The following is a 25,707-nucleotide window of genomic DNA, read 5'->3' as shown; positions in this document are numbered from 1 at the left end:
GATTAGAAGTAGCGGCTAACCGGTTATTTTTGTCTCATACCTGGGATTTCTGGAATGCTTAAACGTGAACTTTCTGGAGTTCTTAAAAAACATGTTTCATATGAGCATATTATTGGAAAACGTTATATTTTTTACTTAGTTTCTGGAATGGTTTTAAATCCTGGCCAATGGTTGTAATAGTAACCTCCCCGAAATGTCATGTTGGTAAAAATGTTTTAGATGTACGACTGTAAATACTTATTCCCTTCATTGTCCGTAATTCGACATATTTTTTCTACATTTTTTTTTCTTATTTCTAATACTATTTTTGTAACATTCTAGGGCCAGATCGCGGATTTTAGAACAAAACGATGCCAAAGACAGAGAACGCTATGTGGTGAAATTCATTAAGATAATGAAGCATTTACGCAAAATAAATAATTTTAATTCATATTTAGCGTTACTTTCTGCACTGGATTCAGCGCCAATAAGAAGACTTGAATGGCAAAAACATATCACTGAAGGCTTGAAAGAATATTGTGCGTTAATAGATAGTTCGTCAAGTTTCCGGGCCTACAGACAGGCGCTAGGTGAAACACAGCCTCCCTGCATACCTTACATGTAAGAGTGCAAACATTGATATTGCAGCTGACAATACTATTATATTTTCTTTATGTAATTTATTAAGAGCACAGTTTGCTGATTAAAGTAAAATTATTACAGTGGCCTAGTGTTGCAAGATCTGACGTTTGTCCATATTGGCAACAGTGATTACCTTTCTGACGGTGTTATAAACTTCTCCAAACGATGGCAGCAATTTAATATTGTCGAAAATATGAAGCGATTTAAAAAGGGGTAAGTTTTTTGTTTTAAATAATAATGAGTGGACTCCTTAAAATCACTGTTAGTAATCACTGTTATATGATAGTGTACAGATAAACTCAGTTGAATATTATCCCTGAAATTTGTATACAGTGTAAAATTTTCAAAATAGAAGCTTATTTATTATACATGAATTTTTTTTTCAGCACATATAACTTTAAGAAAAACGAAAGAATTATAGCATTCTTTAGTAACTTCGATGATTTCCTATGCGAAGAAGCTATGTGGCAGATTTCCGAGAGTATCAAACCAAGGGGTTCAAAGAAGACCACCCAGTAGTAATGAATCCAGCTTCTTCAAAGAAAACAAGCAATTATAACTAGTAATAATTTTTAAGTAATTTTGAAAGAAGTAATCAAAGCAAATACTAAAGAAATGAAGGCAATACTTTAATGAGGTTGAACAATTCGACCACAACTGGTAAATTTATCTATTATTTTCATTATTATTTTTTTCCCCAAGTATGTACTATTATTTGCCTAAGTGTCGCCCGTCTGACTGTTTGTGTGTGTGTTTTTATGAAAGTGATAAATCTGATTCAACATAAGGTAAGTTATAGCTGAAAGCATCAGACTATGGTGTACAGCAATGATCCCACTCGGCCAATCATAACTTTAGTCTTTATTTTTATACATTTACAAGAAAAATCCATACTTTTTTTTAATAAAGTGATCTTAATTTTGCTATTATCTCAAGAATAGCCTAAAGTAATCATTTAAAGAGATAAAATGATAAAACTAAACAGTTTCTTGAAGATTGAAGTTATTCTATATCGTTTCTACTTAAAAAGAAATCTATTGGTTAACTGAAATATAACTGCATTCTCAAGGACTCAAGGAGCAGTACAAACGTTTAGGAATATCTTTGATTTTATCCGTCGTAGTAGGCATGTTTATTCCTGTTTTCTCTGGCTGTTTTCGGACCTTCATCCACCATCAGAGCTAGATTAATCAGTTTGGTGTAGAGATTTCCATTTCCGTTATGTTTCTGTCTCGCACTAGACTTGCTACTGACTATCTGCTGCCTCCTGTGCCCTCCCTCAAGAAAATCCTCTAATTAAAAACTCGGGATTCTAGATGAGATATCCTCTTTCAAATACCTGTTGACATAACTTAGCATTCTTTTTTGTTAACCCAAAACTTATTTCATATTAACCTAAATCGCTCCAAGTCTATCCAAGTAGTTGGCATTTCAATCATGGTTATTGTCGGTGTTAATTATTAAACATTTAATTTTTAATAAAAAGTATATCGAAATAAAGATAAAAAGAAAACATAAAATTTAAAAATGAAAACTTAGTTCATTTAGAGAGATTGATTATTCTCTATTGTACATTTCTCCGCGAGTACAAGTTGCAATTTTCTTTAGAGACAAGAAGATGTCTGAAATAGTCACCAAGCGACATAGTTTTGCTCACTATAAACAGGTTCTAGACTTCCTCCAGAGGCAGCCATTTTATTCTAATGTTGTTGTATTAAAAGTGATCTCAAAATTTTTAGCTTAACAACAAAACAATTTACTTTTCGCACATCTGTACGTCTTTGAACCTGAAATACTGTTGTTGTTTTTCCATTAATGAAAAAAGTGATTAGCATAGTGTGGCCTATTAAATCGATTCATTCCAACAATACTTTTGAGTCCATATTTAGATACAAGAGAAAAGTGTTTTGGCCAGAAACTTTTTTGTTTCATTTTAACTTTGCCGCCAGAGAACACTCAAAGAATTCGAACTCAGAAACGCGGAGCAGTATCCGAACCTTACATAGTTTTCCTCTTCGTTTTCTAAAAATTTTAGGAATCAGTTAGATCAAGGTAGATCCCTGAAACGAAGTTAGTTAATCGTCTTCACCCGGTAGATTTTCAGTATTACTTTTTCCACCTGATGTTAAACGAAATCCCTTGTCCATATTTTCTATTTAAAACTGAGGACAAGATGTTAAAAATGTTATAATTACTTGTTTCCATGATGTGATTGCACCTGCACTGACGAATTGTAATTAAATTTTCCTTAAAAAATAAAACTAAAATAAATAACAAAAAAACCTTGCCTCTAACGACATGAACATATTGGGTTGTATTTATGTGGAGTTTGCCCCTTAGTAAGAATTACATCTTCATTCCTATTTTTACTTTTGACCTTCTGAGTGTTTAGTATTTTTCTAATATGGTAATAATGCTTTAATGAATTTTGAAAACCAAAAAAAAAGAGTAAACATTTTGAGAAAGTAATAAATTTAAAAAAAAAAAACATTAAAAACCGTTAACAATGAATAATGAGCAACGATCGTACTACTTTTTTATTACTTCATTAATAAGTATATTTAATAATTAATGACAATTAATGATAGACATAATAGGTGTTTCCTATTTATTTACTGCAATTATTAAAATGTACTAAACAATAAATAAAAAAATAAAATGGTACTATTTGTATTAATTAATATTCTGCATGACAAAAAATTCTACATTAAAAAAAAAGAGTTAAATCTTGATCGTCTAAACTCGAAAAGTGATATCTATTAAAAAGTCAGAAAAAAGAATTAAACTAAAAAGATTTTGTACAACTTATGTAACACTTGCTCTATTAATAATTCTTTGTATTATTATTATTTAATATTTCTTCTTTTTATAAAATCTACCGTTAGGGTCTCTAGCGCGTAATGAATTCCCCGAATTGGTGTTTGAGGTAGGGAATGACTCTCTGTGGTATGTAGATGCCCGCATTCAAAACCGTGCTACAGCCACATCTCGCCTTGCTTCAGTTTTCATCACTTTAAAATGAGCCAGTTTACCTATTATAACTGATTGGATTGTCATAAAAGATTAAGTGGCTTTTGATTTTTATCCAGATTTACCAGAATGAACGATTATTAGAAGTAATAAAATGCGAATATTAAATTCTTCGTCGACAATTTGGGATAACCATTTACCGCTACTTCCGCCGCTTTCCCAAATTTAGGGGAAAAGACCCACTCACTGGTCCATCTTAGGAATTTCAGTCAGATGATATTTTAACTTGGAAGAAGAGTACAGGCTTCAGTCTGTTTTTGATTTCAGAGAGGAGTGACAAAAACTTAGCTAAAGCGCTCATCTTGCATTGCTCTCCCCAGATATCCCCCACTCGCTTTAAATACGATAAAAAGCGAGAGAGAGAGGACAGAATTATGTAGGTGACTTGGTGTAAGTTCAAAAAGTACGTTGGCCACTTATCTCAGACAAGTTCTAGTATTGTGGAAAACACTTGATCCCTAGACAGCTGTTATGCGAGATGTGACTGTTAGCTCCTTACCACCTTGAAGACCACATCACCTCCATCTCTTATGAAAGCGCCCGGTCTTTTACTAAACTTTGTTCCCCTCTTCAACACACGAGGAAAAAAGTAAAAATTTTATTTTCTAGTTTTGTGGAAATAAATGCCCAGGTTAGTGATTAGTTTTTAGTTAATAGTATAAGATACTAAATTGATCAAAGAACTCGACTCTTATTTTATAAATATAAAGATGCTATAAATATGAATATATATTAAATAGGCCTAATTTTTCAAAAGAATTATAAATATATATAGTATTTTTAAACCTTTTTTTTTTCTTAAATATTGTATGTAAAAAAAAAATCTTAAAAAGTGAATATATTGTTTGTTGTGGTGTGGAGATTTCAAATTACGTTTTTCGAGAGAATCTACCCCGCAGTGCAGCAATGCTGACAATGATAAAAGAAAATACTAACTTTTTATAAAAGAATAATTAATTAGTTTTTTATATGTGATATGTTGGGTATGTTACTGTAAAAAATATTTTGTGTAATTTACACTAATTATATTTATATAAAAATATCATAAAAGCAAAAAAAAAAAAATAACAAAATAAAATAAATAAATATAAAAAAGTATGCAATCTACTATGATAAGGATCTCTATCAAGTAATAATTTATTAATATAGAGAAGAATATATTTAACTTCAAAATAATTAAAACTATTTTATCTAGAACGATTTATAATTTAAATGTTTTTTTACAGAATTAAAAAATTATTTTGTTTATTTAAAAGGATTGTTACAACAATGTTGTGGATTAACTGATGATGTCTGTAAAAACGTAGTTCAGGATTCCTTAAGAGATCAATTTAGAAAAACGAAGAGTCCCTAAAAAATGTAATGTAATGTAAGAAGACGTTGTCCTTATAGACTTCCGGCACGTAGGAAAATTGAGTGAGTGTTGATAAAGCAAATTAAGAACTACCATCTGCAAGAAAACTCACAAAATAAAACTCCATTCAGTGCAATTGAGCTCCAATTCCTTTCAAGTTTTACAGCTCCCCGAAAGTTTTGGAAAAATACAATTTTCTAAAAACTGCGTTTCAAGGATCTTCCAAAGGATGTTGCTCTTTAAAAAATGAAATTCATGACTCCCCCCATCCCAAGAATAAGATCATATTTCTTCCTCTATTCACAATAAGTGAAAGTAAAGTGACAGTTTGTTGGCACGCTCAGCTGATTGCTTCTCAAGGCAATTATTGCATTCTACTGCAGCTACTCCGGTGAAACGGTGCTGGTTTGATATTTATTGTTAAACGCAGAATACGGTGCATTCAGTTTATAAGCTACAAAAAAGATTGTAGAACAGTCATAACTTTAACACAATATTTAATAATAATGATCATCAAATTAAATGGCAGTCAAAAAGTGCTTGTTGTGACAATCCTTGTATCTAAACAAATATTTTCGTAAACTTAAATTTATTCAAATTTTTTATATAAGTCCAAAATGTTAAAACTAAGTTTATTTTGGAGGATTAACTTACTAACAATTTAGTGTACGTTGTTACTCTGCTAGTCAATTGTGTTTAGTTATTAGAAATATTACAATTTAAAATAAATATATTTCAGTTTATTTCACTATAGTGAAGTCTGAAGAACTTGAATCTCTTATTGAAGTATTAGTTTCAAGAGAAATAAAAAGAAAATGAAAATGTAAAAGAATTAATAAGAGCTTTGAAATTACATTTTTTTTAATAATCATCCATCTAAACGTATTACACGAATAAACATCCTGCTCAGTGTACCTACCTCACACATGACGCTAGAAAGGTTTTTAGCAAATGATAATTTTGTTCGGTAAGTTTATCTGTACTAAATTCTGAAGTTGGGCGGCCCTCAGAACTGGCTAATAAAATTAGGTAAGCTTTGGAATTTTCGGAATCCCTGGTAAAGTTCTGTGCATCATGGCTTTAGATTTGTACAGCTTACCCATCAATGTCCTTTGGACATCTGTAGGGTGCCAACATTCTGCAGCTTAAAGCCCATTTACGAACGTGAGGACTCTTCTCAAAATTTCAAATTCACTTGACTTCTTGCAGATTCCCAAATATTCTTATCTTTTGGCCGTTCCATTCTATGGTATTTTGGTTTTATTAACCTGGCTTCTCTAATTACTACTAACTGCCTGTTAGAAAGATATAATTACTGGATCAACCTCTAAGTACTGGAACAATCTGTTTGTTTTATGTAATTTATCTCACAGCTGTTTATAGTCTGAATAAAACAGAAATACTAAATATCCTTTAAAGAAGTGAATATTGTAACCACTAAACTAGTGGTAATTGAAAAGAGAGACCCTCTTTTACATTTAATAATTCACTAGTTATTTTCATATAGAAATTCTATTCCCTCAACTTAGTCATTTATGTTGGTAAATTCAAAACTTGTATTAATTCTTCCACATTTTTAAATTGAGAAAGTTTCTCTTGTTGTAATTTATTATTTATAATATGTAAAATGTAATATAAATTTTTGTTTACTGTAATTATTTGTTCTATTTATTTTAAAATAAAAAGGTTCTTGCTACTGTATTAGCAACGGAGCTTATCCTTTTTTAAATTATAAGTAATACCATAATTGTAGTTTCTCCAGTATTAGGAGATGTTTTTTTTTTAGCGTTCTAGTTATAAAGCAAAACAATTACTCTTATAATTGTTTTAAAAATATTCTTTTATATTGTGTTATTTTACTCCAATTATTTTTTTTAAAAGGGTGAAACTTAAGTTTGCGTTCAAAATCATTCAAAATTTTTACATTAAATTGACCAAAAAATCGAACGTAACTGCGAGGATTTAAGTGATCTATTACAATATTTAGGTTCTTTTCGTAACTTTTATACTAATTGTGTATTTATTTTAGTAACACTACACGGCCTGCATCCATCATTTTTGTCTAAAGCTGTGCAACTTTCACACTAGAGAACCTTTGAAAAGTATGTGAACCCTTTCGTTTAGAAGAAGGTTGTAAAACCTGAATTACAAACTGCCGGCCAAATAGGAAATATATTATTTAATATACATATATTGTTTAACCCAAATAAGATAGTAAAAGTTACCATATTTTGTCTTTAGTTATTTATTTAAATAATATTTCTAGCAGACTATAAAATGCTGTTAGGAATACAAGATTTACATATTGTTCTTCATAAAATGAATGGATACGCGTAAGGGTATTAACATAAAAAAATAATTTTAAATGTTTTTACTACGTTATAATTGTTGAAAGTCGTGACGGTTATATTTTCAATAAATATGAATTTGATAAATAAACGCCGATATTACTTAATTATTAAAAGGTTCTCTGGCTGTAAAGAAAGGTTTTGCGATACTACTTGAGATGTTATTTTTTAAATATTTTGGCTAGCTGTTTTAATTAATTGAATTTGTGTACATTTTGATCTCATTTAAATATTTCTAAAAAATTATTAGGTAAATGTGGGTTACACAGGGGTCAAGACACTTACCGCTGTATATAATAAATATTCCTGGCATCATATAAATATCTTCCAACTGGGGCGCTAAACGAGTGAAAAATAGGTCAATAATTTTTTGAATTAATAATTAAAGTCAGATGTATCTACAATAATTTTTTGGGTGAGCATGTTGGAAGGTCAGCGTCTAAAATTTAGCTGGTGGAAGATGATGTGCGTTTCACGGACTTTTTGAGGGAATTTGTTTTAAGGCAACATCTCAGTAAATGAAGCACTTACCAGATCAATGAGGGTGTTTCCTCCTCAGGGCTAACATGGCTGGAAGAAACATCCATAAATCTCAGATTGGTTGTCTGTTGAGAGGATAAGCTTCAGCATCATCTTATCTTGGTCAGACAAGAGTGTGACAATGGAAAAACTCTAATGAATCTTACTTTTTTTTTTTGGTTATTGTCTGGTGTTATAGATTCAGTATTGATGTTATTCCCAAGGATCACAATATCACGGTTCTTACTTATAAATGTGATGCTCATGAGTCTTGAAGTAATTCAGGCAAGAATAAGGCCATCTTTACCCTGTATAAACTCACAGTTACCTACCGATATTTAAGTTTTTAATTTCCGATGTGACCAAAAGTTGCAAAGCTCGTTCGATTTATAAGTCGGGTGTTTAGTTATTAATCCAAATCTGAGGCATTACTTTATAAATATTTATGTTTGGATTCATTCCATTTAAATTACAAAACTAAGTAAATAAACTTTGCAAAAAAAAAAAAAAAAAGAAGCATTTTTGTGGTATCTAGTTACTTTTGCTATTTTTCTTCTACAAATACCTTATGTACACATGAAGATTTGTTAGTTTATTAGAATTACGATTAAGGTAAAGTGAGTCGGAGGATTGGGAGACAGAACATTAAAATGTCTTCTCCAATTTTAATGCCTAATTTTCTTTAATATATTTAGATGTATTACTGTACTTTTTGTTTTAATAGTTTTTTAATGTTGCTGATTTGTGTGATACAGTTTGTTTGTTTTTGATTGCCTTTTGCGAATTTGACCAAATAGTAACAAAGAGGAAGACAAAAATGATATTTTAGAAAGATCAAAAGTTAAGGATGAAAGGAGTTTGTTTAGTATGTACTAAGCAGCAATAGAATGAGCGATGTAGGCATTTAACCGATCACCCACTAGGTGCACTTTAACTACATTTTAGATAACCATATGTAATCCAGTAACAAACCTAAACTTCGAAAATTAATCATTCTTCCGTTAAATGAAAAAAGTCTGTATATAAATCTAGAAATATTCTTTGAAGACTTAACTAATTGTCTTTCCTATTATGATATAGATGATGTGTAAAACCAGAATGTGTCCCATAAGTGTAAATTTATATAAATAAGTTTTTATTTTTTATGTAAATATATTTGTACGTTAATTTTTTTTTTATTTTCACAAAGTTTTGTTCTGGTGGGCCATAAAAGTATTTAAATTACTTTTTATGCTTGTACAAAAGTCTGGTGAGGACAAAGGCCTTCATTTTAATGTTATTTATGGTTTAACAATATCTTTTTTAGAAATTCAATCGGTTTAAAAAAATCAAGTTATTCATTTTCATAAATAAAAGTTCTCGACAAACAGCTGTTTCAGTTGACTGATTGAACATTCAAAATAAAAAATCTAAAATACACTTCTCTGAGCAGTCAAGTAAAAGATAATGATAAAGATAATGATATACATAAATAATTATTCACTCTGTGAGGGTTACATTAATAGAATGAACGTTTATTCCGCTTAACGTTTTTTACTATTACTCAACTTGAATAATTGTTTCCCGTGGAGAGTACAGATCAAAATTTGTCAAATTACCGACTCTTCTGCCTCTCTTGAACATTATTAAGCAGCATTGCTTACAATATTGGCCAATAGTGTAACTTCCGCTCACTACCCGAACGTCACAACTATTTTAAACTCCCCTAAAGTTTTGGAATCTATGGCTCTTACTGAATAAGGCAACATATTCGGCTATTTTTTTATGAACTGAATAATGTAATAAAATTAAGGATATAGTGAACTTACTTTTTTTATGATCTCACTAACATTGTTATGCGTACTAAAGTTGAAAGCAATAAATCTAGCTCCAGTCATGCAGAGATTGATTTGCTAGTCATAAAAGAAGGTGTAATTCTTGTGTTATATTTTCCATTTATTTTATCGACTAACCATTGAGCGTGTAAATCGTAACAAGGCCTTTGTTTTCACCATTTTTTTTCTCTCTCTACTTTTCGGTGAATGCAATAACTCATTAAATGACAATCGTAGTTGTTCGACATGTATTCTGTTTGTTTAATGAAATAAAACAATTAGTAGGAATTAAGAAAGATATGTACCTCACGGATATAACTTCTTCACAAAATTATTATATACATTATTAGGTGTAAACAAATGTTAAGTGACTATAAATGTCCCGCCTTCTTCCCTACTTATCATGTATTGTAAATAATCAATTTTATGAAGATTATTTTTTCTTGCGAATAAGTCTAAAACTAGATTCATCATTTAGGGATTAATACAGAATAATTAAAAAATGAAATATAAAACTCTTAATGTTTGTAACTCTAAGGGCCTGTGGCCATTTTGAATCAAGCTCCCCCCTCCCATTAAACTAATGAACACTGAGGACCATCAAACCTTACATACATATGCATAATAATTTCTTTATTTGTAACATGACAATTGACCAGATTTATATAGTCCATTTTTGTTGTAAAATTATATTTCTTTTTTTAACAGCTCATCGGTGTATTATTTATGATAATGTAAATTATTTTGAAATTTGTTTTGCCATTGTAAAAATAAATTCACACAAATTTGTATATTTATTTTTTATTATAATTGTAAATTTAATTCTTAAGTTATGTATTTATGTAAATGAAAGCATATCAATATTTTTATTGATCTTAAAACAAAGAATGTGAACCAGAAAATAGTATATACATAAATATAAATAGAATTTTGTGTTTGATTTTTTTCATTTTGATGATTAATTTAGTATTGTGTAAAAAATAATGAATATTGTAAATATAGGTGAGTGACTAGAGAATCATCCATGCTTACAATCACACACTTATCACAACGATATTATATATATAAATAAATATGATACAAAAAAATCGATTCTTTTTTTTTTTTTTATTTTGTAAAACCATGTTGATACCAGATTGATTTTTTTTATTTATTTATTGAAAAACTTACAAATGCAAAATTAGCAACTAGTAAATGTGATGAAGGGAAAAGATGAGCACAATAGCGAAGCAGTTGTCCACTGACAACAACTTGAGTTGAGCAAGATGCGAGTAATTGGCAAAGTAATAGCGCTGAAAGTTTGACTGAATGAGAAGAGAGAGGGATATTTACGTATTTACAAATTTACAAAGAAAAAATTATATATCAATTTTACTCCATCAGTAGATCTCGGCGCCTCATCTTCTATTGGGATTCCCAGGAATTGAGTGGGAAGAAAGTTCAGGATTGTAGTGGAGAGAGAGAGCGTTATGAAATTTTTCGTACCGGGATGTGATAAGGTCGCGTACAAAAGGAACATTGAGATCTTTGTGGATGGTCTGTGATACAGCGAAGTATTTTGGATTGGAGTGTTTGTAGTCGGTTATAATAAGTGTGGGTAGAGCCCCATACTTCTATTCCGTAAGTTCATAAAGGTTTCAGTATAGTGTTGTAGATGAGTACTTTATCGTCTAGAGTAAGATGGGAGGACAAGTCGCTCTCCGAAGAGTGAAGGTGATGTGGTTACATGTTTTCTGTGTTTATTTTAATTCTCCACTTCTTAACTATTCATCAAGAAGTCTAATATGCAGTTGAAGCGTATGGAATACGATTACAGGATCTTCGTGGGATGTAAGGATAGCGGTATCATCAACAAAAGAAAATAGGGATGTGTTTGGGTTGGTAGGTACATCACTTGTGTACACTGTAAAAAGAATAGAACCAAGAATACTTCCCTGAGGTACTCCTGCTTTCACAGGATTGTATGTAGAAGGAGCTGAGTTTTCAGATACCCGGAAAAATCTTTCTGAGAGAGATTGATATTTGCATTTCTTACTGCAACTTGAAAGTTGTCGATACTCCTTAGTTAACAACCTCGATTATAGCTATCGATATACCCCTAAGTGGAGTTCACAAGTTCACATGCTACGTAGGTTACAATCTTGTTACAAGATAAACATCGTCGTGTAACGCGAAGAAATAAATTTTGCTTGGATTTTTTATTAAACTATACCATTGATGAAGTTATTGTAGAGGCCAAACCCTTCCTCATTATCAGATGACTAGGATGATTGGCAGTTTTACATGTATTTGTATACAAAATGTTATTGTTAAACAAAGCCGATTGTTCTCTACAAAAGTGAAGAAGATTCCAAAAAAAAAGTACAGCCACACTATCCTGCTTCCTAAAACGAAATTTCCTCAATGGCTTAACGCTCAGAAGAGAGTAGATCTAGATGAATTAATATTAACGGTAAGTAGTCTATTGGATTAATATTTTTTCAAATGATTCCTCGTTGACTCGGAAAAGTATGTTTCTTATTTTATGTCAAAGAATCTTTGTGTTAGATCAATAAAAAATTGTTTTCAAAGCGCTTATTCGAATTGGTGTTAAGGTCTTGGAAAATTAATGGTTTCAATTAATTAAACCTTATGTGTACTCGTAGCACAGAAGTTTAAAGAAATCGTACGGTCTGCTTGCGAGAAGTCCGTGAAAAAACTCTTCATTGAAATCACACTTTCAGTTTAAGAATACAAAAACTTTGTATTAGAAGCGACAACCAGCAGAGCGGGTTGCCAAGTTCGAGCTTTGAGCGCCTTTTTAGTTTTTGAGATATTTGTTCTCACACAAGGACAAGCGAGACTCTTGTTTAAATTCTTTTTCGTGTTCATTTAATTCTTTACGCAAGCATATCTCAACATGTTATTTCAATCTGTTTTCTGTTAGACATGTGGATTTAAAGAGCTGTACTCATGGCAAAGGAACCACAAAAGTGGACGAGAATTCGTGTTACATGATGGTCCCCCTTACGCGAATGGACCGGTACACATGGGCCACGCGCTTAATAAGGTACTTATCAAAGATTTTATGAAATAAATTTTATTAAATGATCTAAAATGCTCAAAAAACATATCTCAATTTATAGAAGATTCACTAACAACTTACTAATACCTTTTTTTCTAGATATTGAAAGACATAATAATGAGGCAAAAATTATTACAAGGATTTAAAATCCATTACAAACCAGGATGGGATTGCCATGGTCTACCAATAGAAATGAAAGCTTTAGCCGATGTTACCCACCAGATGTCACCATTGGAAATCAGAAAACAAGGTCCCTATGTAATCCAAAACCTCTCTTAAGAGAAACTGCCATTATTTTATTATTGATATTATTTAGTATTGAGGTGAACAAATATCTTTGCGTTTTTCGCTCTTTTATTTTGAAAAAGTATTAAAAAAATAAGACCAGTTTATTTTTTTAAGTATGACCCATTGTTTTTAATCACTAAACTCATCTTTGTGGATAGATTCCATATAGAAAGATTTTTACCCTGTAAATAGTGATCCTTGGATAGGGTAGTAGGAGTGAAGTTTGGGCTATAAGCGGGTTAGAAAGGAGTACAATTCATTTATTTTTGTGCAAAGTACCCCGAAGTGACAAAGTTATTTTGCAGCAGAACGTTTTTCTGTTGACTAAGGAATACTTTTCGGCCAGAACCCCGTGGACCTTCAGTTATTACAGCTTCTCTTAAAACTTTGGGGTTAAAGAACCGTGAAGCCCCAACCTTGTCTTACTTTCAAGGCTCATACCTCCTTGCCTGATAACAGTACATTATCAACCCATAAACAGTTCAATCAACTAAATAAAGGAAAAAGCACAAATACTTCTGTTCACCCAATTAATATTAGTGAATGCTTCCAGCTAGAAAGTTTGCTGAACGCGCTATCTCTGATCAAAAAGCGGCCTTCCAGTCTTGGGGTATACTGGGTGACTGGGATAATGGATGTTACTTTACCTTTGATAAAGACTATGTTATAAATCAGTTGCGCCAGTTTTATAAATTATATGAAAAGGTGAAATTTTGCTACTTATTGCTTAGCGCAAATCTGGTAGGGCAAGGTGAGAAGTTCTCGGCTTGGCAGTGAGGTAATTGTATCTTTTAGTTCAAAAATGCACTGATTTTACTTTCTATTTTGGATTCTATGCCCTTTGTCCCTATTTTTTTTAACGAATATATTCCATTCTTGAAGTGCTACACTGCTATACAGGTCAGTGTTGCCAATTGTTAAAAAAGGTTTTTTCATGTGTTTTGTTGTAAGTTGGCGTATATGTTGGTTAGGTTGTTCATAGAATCTACCAAAAAGTATTATATAGCCAATAGATTACAATTACACGTCTGATATCCCGATTGCCCAATCCTGATTTGTGCGTTATCAATTTTTTTCAACTGCGGTTGCAGTTTAGGCTGTTCCTTGACTAGTGGTTCATCTTCAAGAGATGTCTTCGAACACATTAATTTAGCCGCCCATTCCTTCAATATTGAAAATAGAGAATCAGGCTCCTCTAGGAACTTTCCAATAATGTCATAGATCCAAGAGCTGTAATCCGTCCAAAATGAAGAATTTTATGATGGCACTATATTCCATTTTATCCATAACTATGAAATAAGGCAGTAAATGTACTTTAAAAAGACAGATCAAATAGACAGACCATTTGGCGCTCGTTATTGCGAAAAGTATACCAACTCAAAAAAAACAAATTTTCATTAATTGAGCACAGCCAAAAAGTGGAGTTCTCACCTCGCGCTACTATTTTAAGTTCAAAATGCTAGAGTATTACTTCTAATATTGCGAAAAGTAATTTTATTTTTTATTTCTAGGGATTTGTCTATCGTGATATAAAGCCAGTTTATTGGTCACCTGCGGCGAAGTGAGTTTTTCTCTAGTTTCTCACAGATTCTCATGTTATGATGCTTTAACAAAAATATTTCTCTTACAAAATCTGTTAAATTTAACAAAATTTATACCAAACGTTTAGTTAGAACTTGAAACAACAGAAATCTGGTGAGAACATCAAGTTGATTTCTCTTTCAACATCTTCGGGATGCAATGTGTATATTGCAGATAAATGGTATTACAGACATATAACATTACTGAATTGAATGTTCTGCACCAGATTTTTATAATTAAATTTTATTTAAAAAATTTAATCTACACGTAGCTACTTTTAGTAGCTTCAGTAAATTTTCATGATGCTATTATAAATAGAAAAATACCCCTTTTTGTCTGCTTCTATCACTTGGTCCCAATTGGAATTACATGGGTTTTCTCTTCTGCGGCATTGCTATACATCCAGTCTATAATTGCTGCATTTTAGAGGCAATTTGTAAAGTCTCTTTAAAAAAAAAACCCTAGAACTTATTTTGGATATAGCGAATTTTGATGACCTTTATCTCTCTTTGTATTGCTTAAATTTAAATGAATTCTTTAGCGAATTATAGAGAAAAGTTAGCTCAATAACTGGTATTGATAGCAAGGTTTTAGTGGTAATAGTTACAGAGATATAGAAGGTTAAATTTTGAAAGTTTTCAAGCTTTCTTAAATTTCAATCCTTAATATCTCTCTTCGTATTGCTTAGATTTAAATGAGTTCTTTACCGAATCGTAGAGAAAAGTTATCTCTATAACAGGTCAATGTGGTTGGGTCCGCAGTGACGATAAAATCAAAGAAAAGACTTTGTTTCTTCTTTCTTTTTCTACCATTAAATATACTCGTATTGGTTGTATTGTACTCGTACATGATGCAACTGATCTTTTCCAATTAAAGTAAAGTTTAATACAATGTTTCCAATTTTTTATAGAAGTGCTTTGGCTGAAGCAGAACTAGAATATCATTCAGATCACAGGAGTACTGCTTGGACAGTTAGGCTAGAGATAGCATCCACACACTTGCCAATTGACCAGTACATGAAGACTCCTGAATCTCGACTCTATGCCCTAATATGGACGACCACACCTTGGACACTGCCAGCAAACCGAGCTATAGCCTACAATAAAAAGCTTAGTTATGCATTACTTGAATTTTCTGATCTAGACGGTGTTTATATTGTTGCTGAGCAACTAATGGCACGTCTAATGAAATTGTTGAATCGTAGAGCCTCTTTGTTGGCCACTATCTCCGGTTAGTTACTTAGTTCAGCCTTGAGAATGTTCATTTTGTTTACAAATGATTGTACAGCATTTATCTCTCTTCGCAGGGGACAAACTGGAAGGTTGTACGTATAGACATCCATTTGGCAAAGAATTATTGCCTCTACTCCCTGGTGAACACGTTACTTCAGAAGTAGGAACTGGTCTAGTACATACTGCGCCTGCTCACGGCCACGAAGACTACCTTCTCGCTCTAGCTAATAATTTGTCGTTTGTGAGTGAAGCTTGTAACTCTATTAATTCATGGTGTTGCCCTATGCGTGGTCAAGTGGCTGCTACACTCGCCTTTGATCCGAGTATTCAGGTTTGATTTTCCTGGGCAGATGCGTCAACTCTGACGTTATTAGGCTTTCTAAAAAAAAAAAAAGTGTGAATACACAATACTCAAGTTCTTACGATTTGTTTTAATTATTTACTATTTACACATTCGCTTCCCTTACTAACATTCTGCGGTTTCCCGCCTAAAAATCCCCCTCCCCAAAATAAATAAATAAAGTAAACCAAAACAAAGATATAGATTTGTTTTTACACGATCTGAGTCTAGAGAGGCAATTTATATAAAATTTTCGGGCCCAGGCACAGAAAATTAAAAAACAATCATGTTTTAATTTAATTTAGTTGAGGCTCTATTATTTGAAACACTCCCCCCTCCCCACACACACACGGAAAAATAAGTCGTGAGTTTGACATCAGATTGTTTATGTTTCAGAATTGTTTTGTCAATGAACGTGGTGAGTACACTGCTGAGGTTGGTGATAACAGTTTACATAACAAGTCTGTACTGTCGAAGGATACCCAAAAAATCATCCGCAGCATGCTTGGTGAGAATGTTATCGCGGAAGAAGAAGTAGTACACTCTTACCCATACGATTGGAGAACCAGCAAGCCAGTGATAATCAGAGCTAGCAGACAGTGGTTTATCAAGACGGACGCTATCAAGGAGAAAGCTCTGGTGAGTACCTAATAGCCGCTCATGACGCAGTGGTCGTCGTGCGAGAAAGTAACTGGAAGATTGGCTCTTAAGAAGCATTATTTATTAGGCCCCTAATAAACGCTACAGTTCACACCTCGATTAGCGTAATATTGCGCCTTTTTTAGACAGATTTTGAGGTTCCCTAAACCCGAAAAAGGTTTTTTTTTTTGGACAAAAAAGAATCACTGGATTTGATATTTCAGTCAATCAATGATCAATTTGATATTTCAATCTTTATCAATGATCAATTTGATATTTCGTTCAGAAACTATCCGAAAGGGGACTTGGTAATAAGATTTTGGTTAACATTAAACCAAGCCAGTAGTACCACTAATAGTTTTATCAGTTTGTTATTTCTAAACTGTCGGAGGCTGCCCTTCATGTCGATCTGTAACTTTTACCTTAATACACTCCCAAGAAACTTCCATTTAGTTGAAGGTGGTCAGTGATGTTTTATTGTAATGTATGATATTTCACTTTTATAATACTAGTGAGTATTAAATTTGTAATTGTTGAAATGCCGTCTTTAGATTTCTTTTATGGTGAAACTAAACTCTAATTTAATAAAAAGTTATTAACTTAAAAATCCTGCGATATTATTTAGATGTCACTGGAGGAGGTGAAGGTGATGCCGACAAGAAGCGCCCAGTTACTAGTGAACCAGATTGAGAATAGACCGTACTGGTGTATCTCCCGACAGAGATCCTGGGGTGTTCCAATCCCAGTTTTGTACAGGAAATCCAACCCAAAGGAATATATAATCAACAGGTTTGTAAGTTTTATTAATTGAAATGTGCAAGAAGTGTAATTAATATTTTCCATTAGATTTCACTTAAAAATAAATTTTAACTTCCATTTGAAGCCAGCTGATGGACGTATATTGTGACGCAGTGAAGACACATGGTCCAGACTTCTGGTGGGCTTCAGATCTGGAAGATCTAGTACCGCAGGACATTACAAATCAGCTGAAAATAGACTTAAGTGATGTAGAGAGGGGCCAGGTATTGTAAAAATATGTTTTATTCAGATTTAATGCTCATTTACAAATTATCTCAAAATCAAAGAATCGAAGGAAGCGTAAATTCAGAACTTTACTCCCAATTTTCCCATATTAATTTTCTTTAAATTGATACAGTAATTTAATTGGCGTAATATAATTTGATAAAAAAAATGATATTTTGTTGGAAAGAGAGAGTAGAATGAGGTTAAAAATGGAAAGAGGAAGAAAAATTAAACACATCTGGGAACCGTTTTCAGGATATTCTGGACATTTGGTTGGACAGCGGTCTGTCTTGGGCAAGTGTGTTGAACGGAAAGAAAGCCGATCTCTACCTGGAAGGAAACGACCAGTGCAGCGGCTGGTTTCAATCATCCTTGCTCACCTCAGTGGCTCTCACTGGCTCCGCCCCTTACAAGTGAGCCGACAATATACACAATTCTTTTTTATTCTTCTTCAATTTTTTCAGTCAACTCATCAGTATATAGTAAAAATATTTGCTTACCATTTTGTTCAATTATTTTGTGTAAACGACTGGCAAATATCTATAAAATATTCCTTTAAATATGATATTTCACATTGAAATGTTACTTATGTTACTTACTTTAAATGAATACACGCTAAAATTGACCCCTTGTTTTCAGATGTGTATACATTCATGGTTTTACTGTAGACAGTGAAGGCAGGAAGATGTCTAAATCTTTAGGAAATGTTGTCGATCCTCTGGAGATAGCAAGAGACAGGGCTGATAAAAAGGGAGGTAAAGCTCTAGGAGTGGATGTTCTTAGGTAATTAACAACCTTCAATGACAATTTGTTGTAGCCATATTAGGCCTTTCAACTCGGACAGAACGGTTATATTTATTTTATGTGCTTTAAACAAGTAATTGATGGATTGATGTAAATGATGTCCTATTATTAAAAGTAAACAAAGATTATTCCGCCCAATTTAATAAAAATGAATACATGGATCTAAATTAATATTTTTAAATAGTCATAATTCCTGATACAAGAAATATTAAAATATTAAATTTGAAGGCTCTCAAAACATTTGAAGAAAATACTGATCTCTCTTGTTCAAGAGTTCAATTATTAGGTTTACGTCAAAATGTTATTTTTATTTTGTGTTTAATGATTATGAGCAGTTATTACCAGTTTCTCATCAGTTATCACTTGATTCTGATGTCCTGTTCCTTTTTTGAGAGGGAGATTAATTATACGTCTTTTGAATTATTTGTTCATGAACAGTTTGTTGCAACCCTTCCCACGATAATATGAGATCGCGAGAACAGGTTTAGAAAACTGCCATATTTCTGTTGCATATCTATGAAAACGCTGAAATCAAATAAAAAACAAAGACCTCAATATCCTGACCCAAAAAAAAACTGCAATTTTGGGTTAAACATGCCCAATTTGTTGCTAATTAGAGAAAAAAAAAATCTTGCTCCCATAAAATAAAATGATTCTCATCGTAAAGAAGTAAAGAAAATTTTCAAGAGCAGGAGGAACTTTTCATGAGGTTAATGATGCTGCAGATGGTGGGTGGCCGCCCACGGAAGTCAGCACAGCAATGTGCCCGTCAGCGAGACAACTTTGTCCAACAGTGTGGAAGCTTTGAAGAAGTTGAGGAATACCTTCAAATTCTTGTTGGGATCAATCCAGGACATGCCAGTCCACTATGTTGACCGACATCCATCCTCCGCATTGTCACTGTTGGACCTGTATCTACTGCACAAGCTGCCGTCATTTCTCTCGGAGGTAATGGTTTCATTTAAAGATTCATTCAGTATTGAACTTAGTATCGTACTATTATTTTAAAATTTGAAAGTTCATGTTTGCTGCTACAGCCGTGCACTTATTCTGAAAGGGAAAAATGAGAGCTTTGACTTGAACCTGAACCTTGGGTATCTATTTGAGGTCTCTGAAATTCCTGAATGTGTTCCCCGAGTGATTGAGAGAGATTCAAATAAACCAAACTAAGTCTTTCAAGTTCCTTTCTATTTCTAAGTGAAAATATATCACTATGATGCTTTATCTTCTTAATGAAAAATTGAAGGTTGTAGATTACCTTTAGCGTAATCTACTGAACAATTTTCAACCCAACTTTTAACTCAGAGGTTACAAAATAAACACTTTCATACAGTCTCATAAATTATTTTATTAACACCCATCAGCAAAGTCTGCTCTCTTTAGAAACGTCTTTAGACGTTTCGGACTTCTGTCTTCTCTAATTTTAAACTCATTCATTGTATGATTCCAATCAAAGATTTACTTGCTTGCAGGTTTACTCATTGTACGACAGCTACCAATTTAATAAGGTTTGCGCTAAAATTATAAATTTCATCAGCAATGAGTTATCAGCAATCTATTTTGTTTACATCAAGGATAAGTAAGTTAATTATTTTTCAAAAAAAAAAAAAAAAAAACTCATGAAGTTTAGCTCATTTTTGAAGATCATAAAACGCTTTGCAGACTATACTGCAACCAGGAAGAAGACGAAGAAAGAAGAAATATGCAATACACCATGTACCACATATTGAACACGCTAGCTTTAGCTGCTGCCCCGATTACGCCGCTACTTGTGGAGGAACTATTCTCACATCATCCGCACAATTCAGGTTTTTCATCTTCTTAATTAATCGTCCATCATATCTCTCTATCTCAAAGCGGCCGATAGAAGGTTCTATCAATAGTACTTCTGTTTACTCCTTGGTAGGCTAATATTCTTTAGTAATCTTTTAAGATTAACCAGGATAACTCATCCAGGGATTGTGGATTGTGGCCTCCCGCGAGCGAAAGAAAAATCGGCCGCGCTCCTTCTAAGAAAAATAAACTTTTCTCAAATGATGAGCAAATTAAGATACAGGGTTTTTGTTTTTTTCTGGACATTGCTTATCAACTTCATATGTTAAAAGACAGTTTGGTACAACAGACGAACGTATTGGCCTTCATTTTTCAAAATTAAAAAACAAAATCTGGCGTGAATGCTCATAATTTTTTTCTCATTACAGTTTATGTAATAACCGAAAAAAATACATAATCTACATGACATCGTATCAATGTACATATATGTCATAAAAACCTGTTAAGAAGTACACGATACAGATTTATCTTAAGAAGTATACCAGTTTTTTTAAATAAACGGAAAATTAAATGACGTGGATCAAGATTCAGAATTTTCCGTTGTTACCAATTCCATAATGAGCAAGAAAAAAGATGTCTTCGAATGCACTTTGATTCCATGTGTGCCAAAAATACTCCAGCCTTTCTAAATTCTGCTTTTGAATCCGGTTTTCTTTTGTTTTCAGTTATTTTTAACTTTTTCCAGAAAAGAAACCTTTTTTCCAAAGTGAAATTCGCCGAATTGATTGTACTAAACTGACAAAGTCAAAGCTTGAAGTAGACCAAACAGTGGAGAAAATTTTTGAAGTAAAAGAAGAATTGATGAGAAATTGTCCGGTGAATGTGAATAGTTCATGCTTGTGGTGCCATCTGCATTTAGATCCTGAACTTCACTCAAAGCTCCAGGTATGTGTTTATAGATAATCAATGGCCTCTAAAGCGACTCCTCGCGTTTTAACGTCGAATAAATCGTCGTTTTCAGTTTATAACAAATACACCTTAACATCTTAATACTAATTGCCTTGTTAGGAATTACTTAATCAACTAATCAACTTTTAGAAATTTAATATCTCCTATTTGATACAAATTGAACATGCAATTAATTAAACGGACACTGCAACCGTGCAGTTATTGTGTTTTCACTCGACTCATAAAACAAGGATCCAAAGCCCGTCATGTCAATGTACCCTGCTTTCAATTGAATGTCTCACTTTCTATTCATTATTATTCTGTTATAGAGCTGCCACAAGGGCGATGATACTTCCAGCATCTTAGTAGATATTTTACAAGTTTCCGGCCTATCCCTTCATTTAGACGATAGTATTGAAGGTTTTAAACTGAAAATTAGCGCTACATATCTGCACCAGTGTCCCAGATGTTGGCGATACAATTCACAGTTAGAAAACATACTGTGTGATCGATGTAGTAATGTGGTGAAGAAAATTGATTTATTTTAGTTTATTATGTAAAATGTGTAAAAATATATAAAATAAACTATTTTATTTCTAATTAAATTTATTTAAATACATAATCATTACTACCAGACATTAAAAAAGGGTGTGTAAAGTTGAGAGTTCAGAACAAATTTTTAATTATTGACTATGGAAATGAAATAAAAATAAATTAAGTATATAAATAAATGAAAAAAAGATTTATAATGTTGAATCAACGTGCTCCTAGTAGAGCACGAGTTTAAAAAGTAGAAGAAAGTAAATTAATTCGAAACCTAATAAAATACATTCAACTGCAACTTGGAATGGGGAAGGGATTAAGTGGTTATCGTCCAACCTGGGTTTGAATCCAGCTGTTGGCCCTTAGATTTTCTTTTCCTAGGGATTGCTTACTTTTTTCCATATCAGTGAAAAATTCAAAAGACTGATACCGTTGAAGATACAGATGTGCGACAGTATATCACAAAGTAGGAGTTATAAATAAAAACACCAGTTAAAAATTTTCTTCTAGATTTTATTCTTTAAAGCACATTTCTACAAATTCAAATTTACATAAAATTAAAAAAAAAATGCAATAAACACAACTCCTTTGAATTTACATGTATATTCACGACATGTAATATAAGGTTATAACTTCCACGACATAGAAATTGCTTTAGCAGTCTTCTTGAATTATTTTGGGGCTATTGAATAAATTTAAGTGGAAACTAACTATAGTTGTAACATTCTTTTTTATTTATAAAATAAAACCACAGTAACAAAAAGAATAAAATAAATACTACACATAGAAACCTAATAAAACTTCTTTTTTTAGAGAAATTTACATTTCAGATCTTTACTTACACTTTCTTTAATTAAGAAATAAAATAAAAATAATTATTTTGTTGTAATTAATTTGAAGGAAATAGTTTGTAGAATGCTTAATTGGGCTCGCGGTGAATACGATGTAATGTTTTACTCACAACACATCTTTATTACGACCCTAACCTTGAAAATTACTTAAAATATAAACTTTATTACAACTTAGCAGTTTTTATTTAATCACTGATAATTTCTTCTTTTTCCACCACTCAGTAAAAAAAAAAAGAATGCTGATGATTGCACTTTCGACTAAATGAAATATATACAAATATAAAAGGAACAAATGTATTATTTTGTAATTAATATATTTTGAGTTTAAGGATTCAATAATTAGTAGAGCACCTTAACCGTGAAAACTGATTGAATGTAAGGTAATCTGAATTGAAAACGTTAATAGAAAGCACCGCTGGTCTGTTTAACCTATCCTGTAATCATGTGTGGTAAAAACCTACCTAGTACAGATAGCTCTACACTTTCCCCCAAATCAAGTTTAAAAGTTGTGTTTTTAAAATAACATAAAAAGTTGGTGTCAATAGAACGTTTAAAAAAAAAAAAAATCTAAATTATTCTATAAGGTCATGCACCACAACTTTGAAAATATCTCTGTATACACCTTATATTTTATATGAACTAAAAAACAAATATAAACATAATATTTAAAAAGAAATATTTACACTTTTATTTCTATATTTATATATATAATTTTTAATATTTATTTTTTTTAAAAAACGACAATTTCAATGTACAAATTTAAAAAGAAAATACAAAAAACAAATTAACGTAATACAAAGTTGTATAAAAGAGAAACACGTGCATGACCTTGGCGATATTTACCCTCAAAACTGCGCTTAAAACTTTATATATATATATTAGATTATAACAGTTCTTAGCTAATAAATCTCTTACCTTATTACTAAAATAAAAAATATCTTTGTACAAAATGAAATTTAATGATATTAAATGAATATTTACAAAATTTATTTTTTTAAAAAACTGAAAGCATTGCATCTTTATTAAAAAAATAAAAAATAAGAGATTCTAAAAGTATACAAATAGAACAGTAAATATTTTGAATTTATGTTTTTTCTGTAATGCTCAAAATCTGGACTGTCCAAATAATGTAAACTCTGTACGACAGTAAACTCTTAGTTAACAGGCTATTGCAAGTTGAGGTATGTATTAGGCAGTCCATTGCAGATTTTTACCTCTAATTGTGCAGATTTTCATCTTATCTTCTTACGATGGTTATCACGTTTCATGCATTACGCTGACGGATAGTGTGGGGGATGAAGTTGTGTATGTTTGGCACCGATGTAGCCACTTCTCTCTTCTAAGAAAGTCCCTAAAGAACTGGTTCACTTAATTTGTGGGGCATTTCTCAGCATATCTGAGGAATAATGGCGTAAGATGCACCAGGAAGTGTTTATTCCTTACTTCCTGGCTCCCACCGCTCTTCATAGAACTCTCCTAGAGAACTGGGTGAGTTATTTCATCACCTGGAGAGTGCATTAAGGTAAGCAGTCTTACTTGCACCAATGGGGGGAGGAGGCGCGATAGATTTTTTGGTCAAAGGATAGAATGACCCGTTAAAAAAAATTAAAAAAATAAATATAAAAAGAGAGAAAGAAACATACCAAATCCAGTACCGCTCCTAATTATTCCCTAAAAAAAATTGAAGGCACGAAATAGTAATATCATGTTAGAGAGCAGAACAACTGTAGTTGAATTTGAGCAATTAAAAGTGGCCCCCTCCAGAATTGTTTTTTTTAGCGGCACAATTCTCTGTTTAAACGTATTTATATCTATCTAATAATAAACACCAAAATTTGCAATTAAAAAGTCCATAGAGATCTCGACTTCTTATTTCTAAAAATGTCCATCTTTCTAAAACTTTATGCCTCTTATTATATATTATATATTTTTATATATATATATAAGAGTATATCACATTGCTAACATTCAAAACAACAAAGTTTTTTGTTTTTTTAAATGTAAAATAAAGTCAATAAATTTTGGACTTTACTATTTATAGTATTTACTTTCCTTTTAAAAGAAAAGAAAGTAATATTTAAGGCACATACACTTGGGAGCGGCCGGCCGCCTTCAGTTGGATCAGATGTAGATGGCGTCCTGCTGCTTATTGTTGTTGGGACTGGACATGCCTTCGGACCAATCCGAGTTGGAGTGCGGTGACGAGGAACTCCAGTGCCACGGCGATTCCGGCGACGGAGTGGGGAAGCTCTCCGGTGCATGGATGCTCTCAGAGGGCGGTGTGAGGTAGTGGTAGTACTGTTGCTGTTGCTGTTGTTGTTGCTGTTGCGATGGCTGTTGTTGCGGCTGTTGTTGGGGCTGATACAGACCCATGCCGTATGGCAGTTCGGAGAAGTCGAACTGCATGGCATGCGCATGTTTCTGCTGCGTTGCGGCTCGTAACGCGGCCATATGGGTGGGAGAAGTGGGCAACTGAGGTCGAGTCTTACCCGGCGACATAGTTATACTGTGCGGCGGAGACGGCTCGTGGAAAGTGGCCGGACCGACGCTCTGGTACTGATAAGTCGGCTCCAAACTTAGACTGTGCAGACTCTGCATGGACACGGCAGTTTTCAGACATTCATCGTATGGCGGCGGCAAGGCAGGACTCGTGTACACTCCTCCGCCGTCCTGGCCCATTCCGGTCAGTTCTTCTGCTTTCTTCTTCTTCACGCTTGGCTTTCTCCGTACCTGTACTGGGCCATCATTGTCAGGGCTGTTTTGATCCGCCTTGGCCCGCTTCTTGCTCTTCGATCCTTTGCCACTTCCAACTGGCGGACCAGTAAGTACACCTGGGTGGTTCATCAGGTGATGGCTTGGAGATCCTAAAAAATAAAGAAATTGTGATCCTTTCAACTACGGCTAACAACTATCCTATCACAGTGGCGTACCAGGC

General features: G+C 32.7%; 3 protein-coding genes across 11 annotated transcripts in view; 2 read left to right on the top strand and 1 right to left on the bottom strand.

Annotated features, from left to right (window-relative positions):
* C3G (C3G guanyl-nucleotide exchange factor) overlaps positions 1-9,048 on the top strand; it is a 37,040-nt gene extending 27,992 nt beyond the window's left edge. For 7 of the 8 annotated variants that reach the window (XM_074123753.1, XM_074123746.1, XM_074123759.1 and 4 more), the window contains 3 exons: positions 322-600; positions 703-834; positions 1,008-9,048. In XM_074123753.1, coding sequence (XP_073979854.1) covers positions 322-600; positions 703-834; positions 1,008-1,140 — 544 coding nt within the window. In that variant the 3' untranslated portion in view covers positions 1,141-9,048. The remainder of the gene's footprint in view (positions 1-321; positions 601-702; positions 835-1,007) is intronic. The other variant, XR_012457178.1, reaches the window with a different exon arrangement.
* Positions 9,049-11,362: 2,314 nt separating this feature from the next.
* Positions 11,363-21,968, top strand: IleRS-m (Isoleucyl-tRNA synthetase, mitochondrial). 2 transcript variants are annotated; one of them, XM_074123764.1, is made up of 17 exons: positions 11,363-12,138; positions 12,613-12,735; positions 12,850-13,000; positions 13,592-13,743; positions 14,550-14,599; positions 15,530-15,849; positions 15,926-16,092; positions 16,588-16,830; positions 17,456-17,619; positions 17,714-17,852; positions 18,109-18,266; positions 18,493-18,636; positions 19,383-19,605; positions 20,130-20,236; positions 20,320-20,465; positions 21,176-21,375; positions 21,708-21,968. In XM_074123764.1, exons 1-17 carry the CDS (start codon positions 11,944-11,946, stop codon positions 21,924-21,926), a joined length of 2,901 nt encoding a protein of 966 aa, XP_073979865.1. In that variant the 5' UTR covers positions 11,363-11,943; the 3' UTR covers positions 21,927-21,968. The 2 variants fall into 2 exon arrangements, with proteins under 2 accessions (XP_073979865.1, XP_073979868.1); XM_074123767.1 differs by lacking the exon at positions 13,592-13,743 and having other exon boundaries at positions 11,647-12,138; positions 21,708-21,967.
* Positions 21,969-22,413: 445 nt separating this feature from the next.
* Positions 22,414-25,707, bottom strand: part of N (neurogenic locus Notch protein) — a 116,566-nt gene continuing 113,272 nt past the window's right edge. Inside the window, exon 30 of the mRNA XM_074123704.1 lies at positions 22,414-25,636. Coding sequence (XP_073979805.1) covers positions 24,894-25,636 — 743 coding nt within the window. The 3' untranslated portion in view covers positions 22,414-24,893. The remainder of the gene's footprint in view (positions 25,637-25,707) is intronic.

The sequence above is a fragment of the Rhodnius prolixus genome, unplaced genomic scaffold, assembly GCF_049639745.1.
Source record: "Rhodnius prolixus isolate KJV_2025 unplaced genomic scaffold, Rpr scaffold_1, whole genome shotgun sequence".
Lineage (NCBI taxonomy): Eukaryota > Metazoa > Arthropoda > Insecta > Hemiptera > Reduviidae > Rhodnius > Rhodnius prolixus.
Note: the sequence above shows the minus strand (reverse complement) of the source record. Positions and strands in the feature narration are given on the sequence as shown.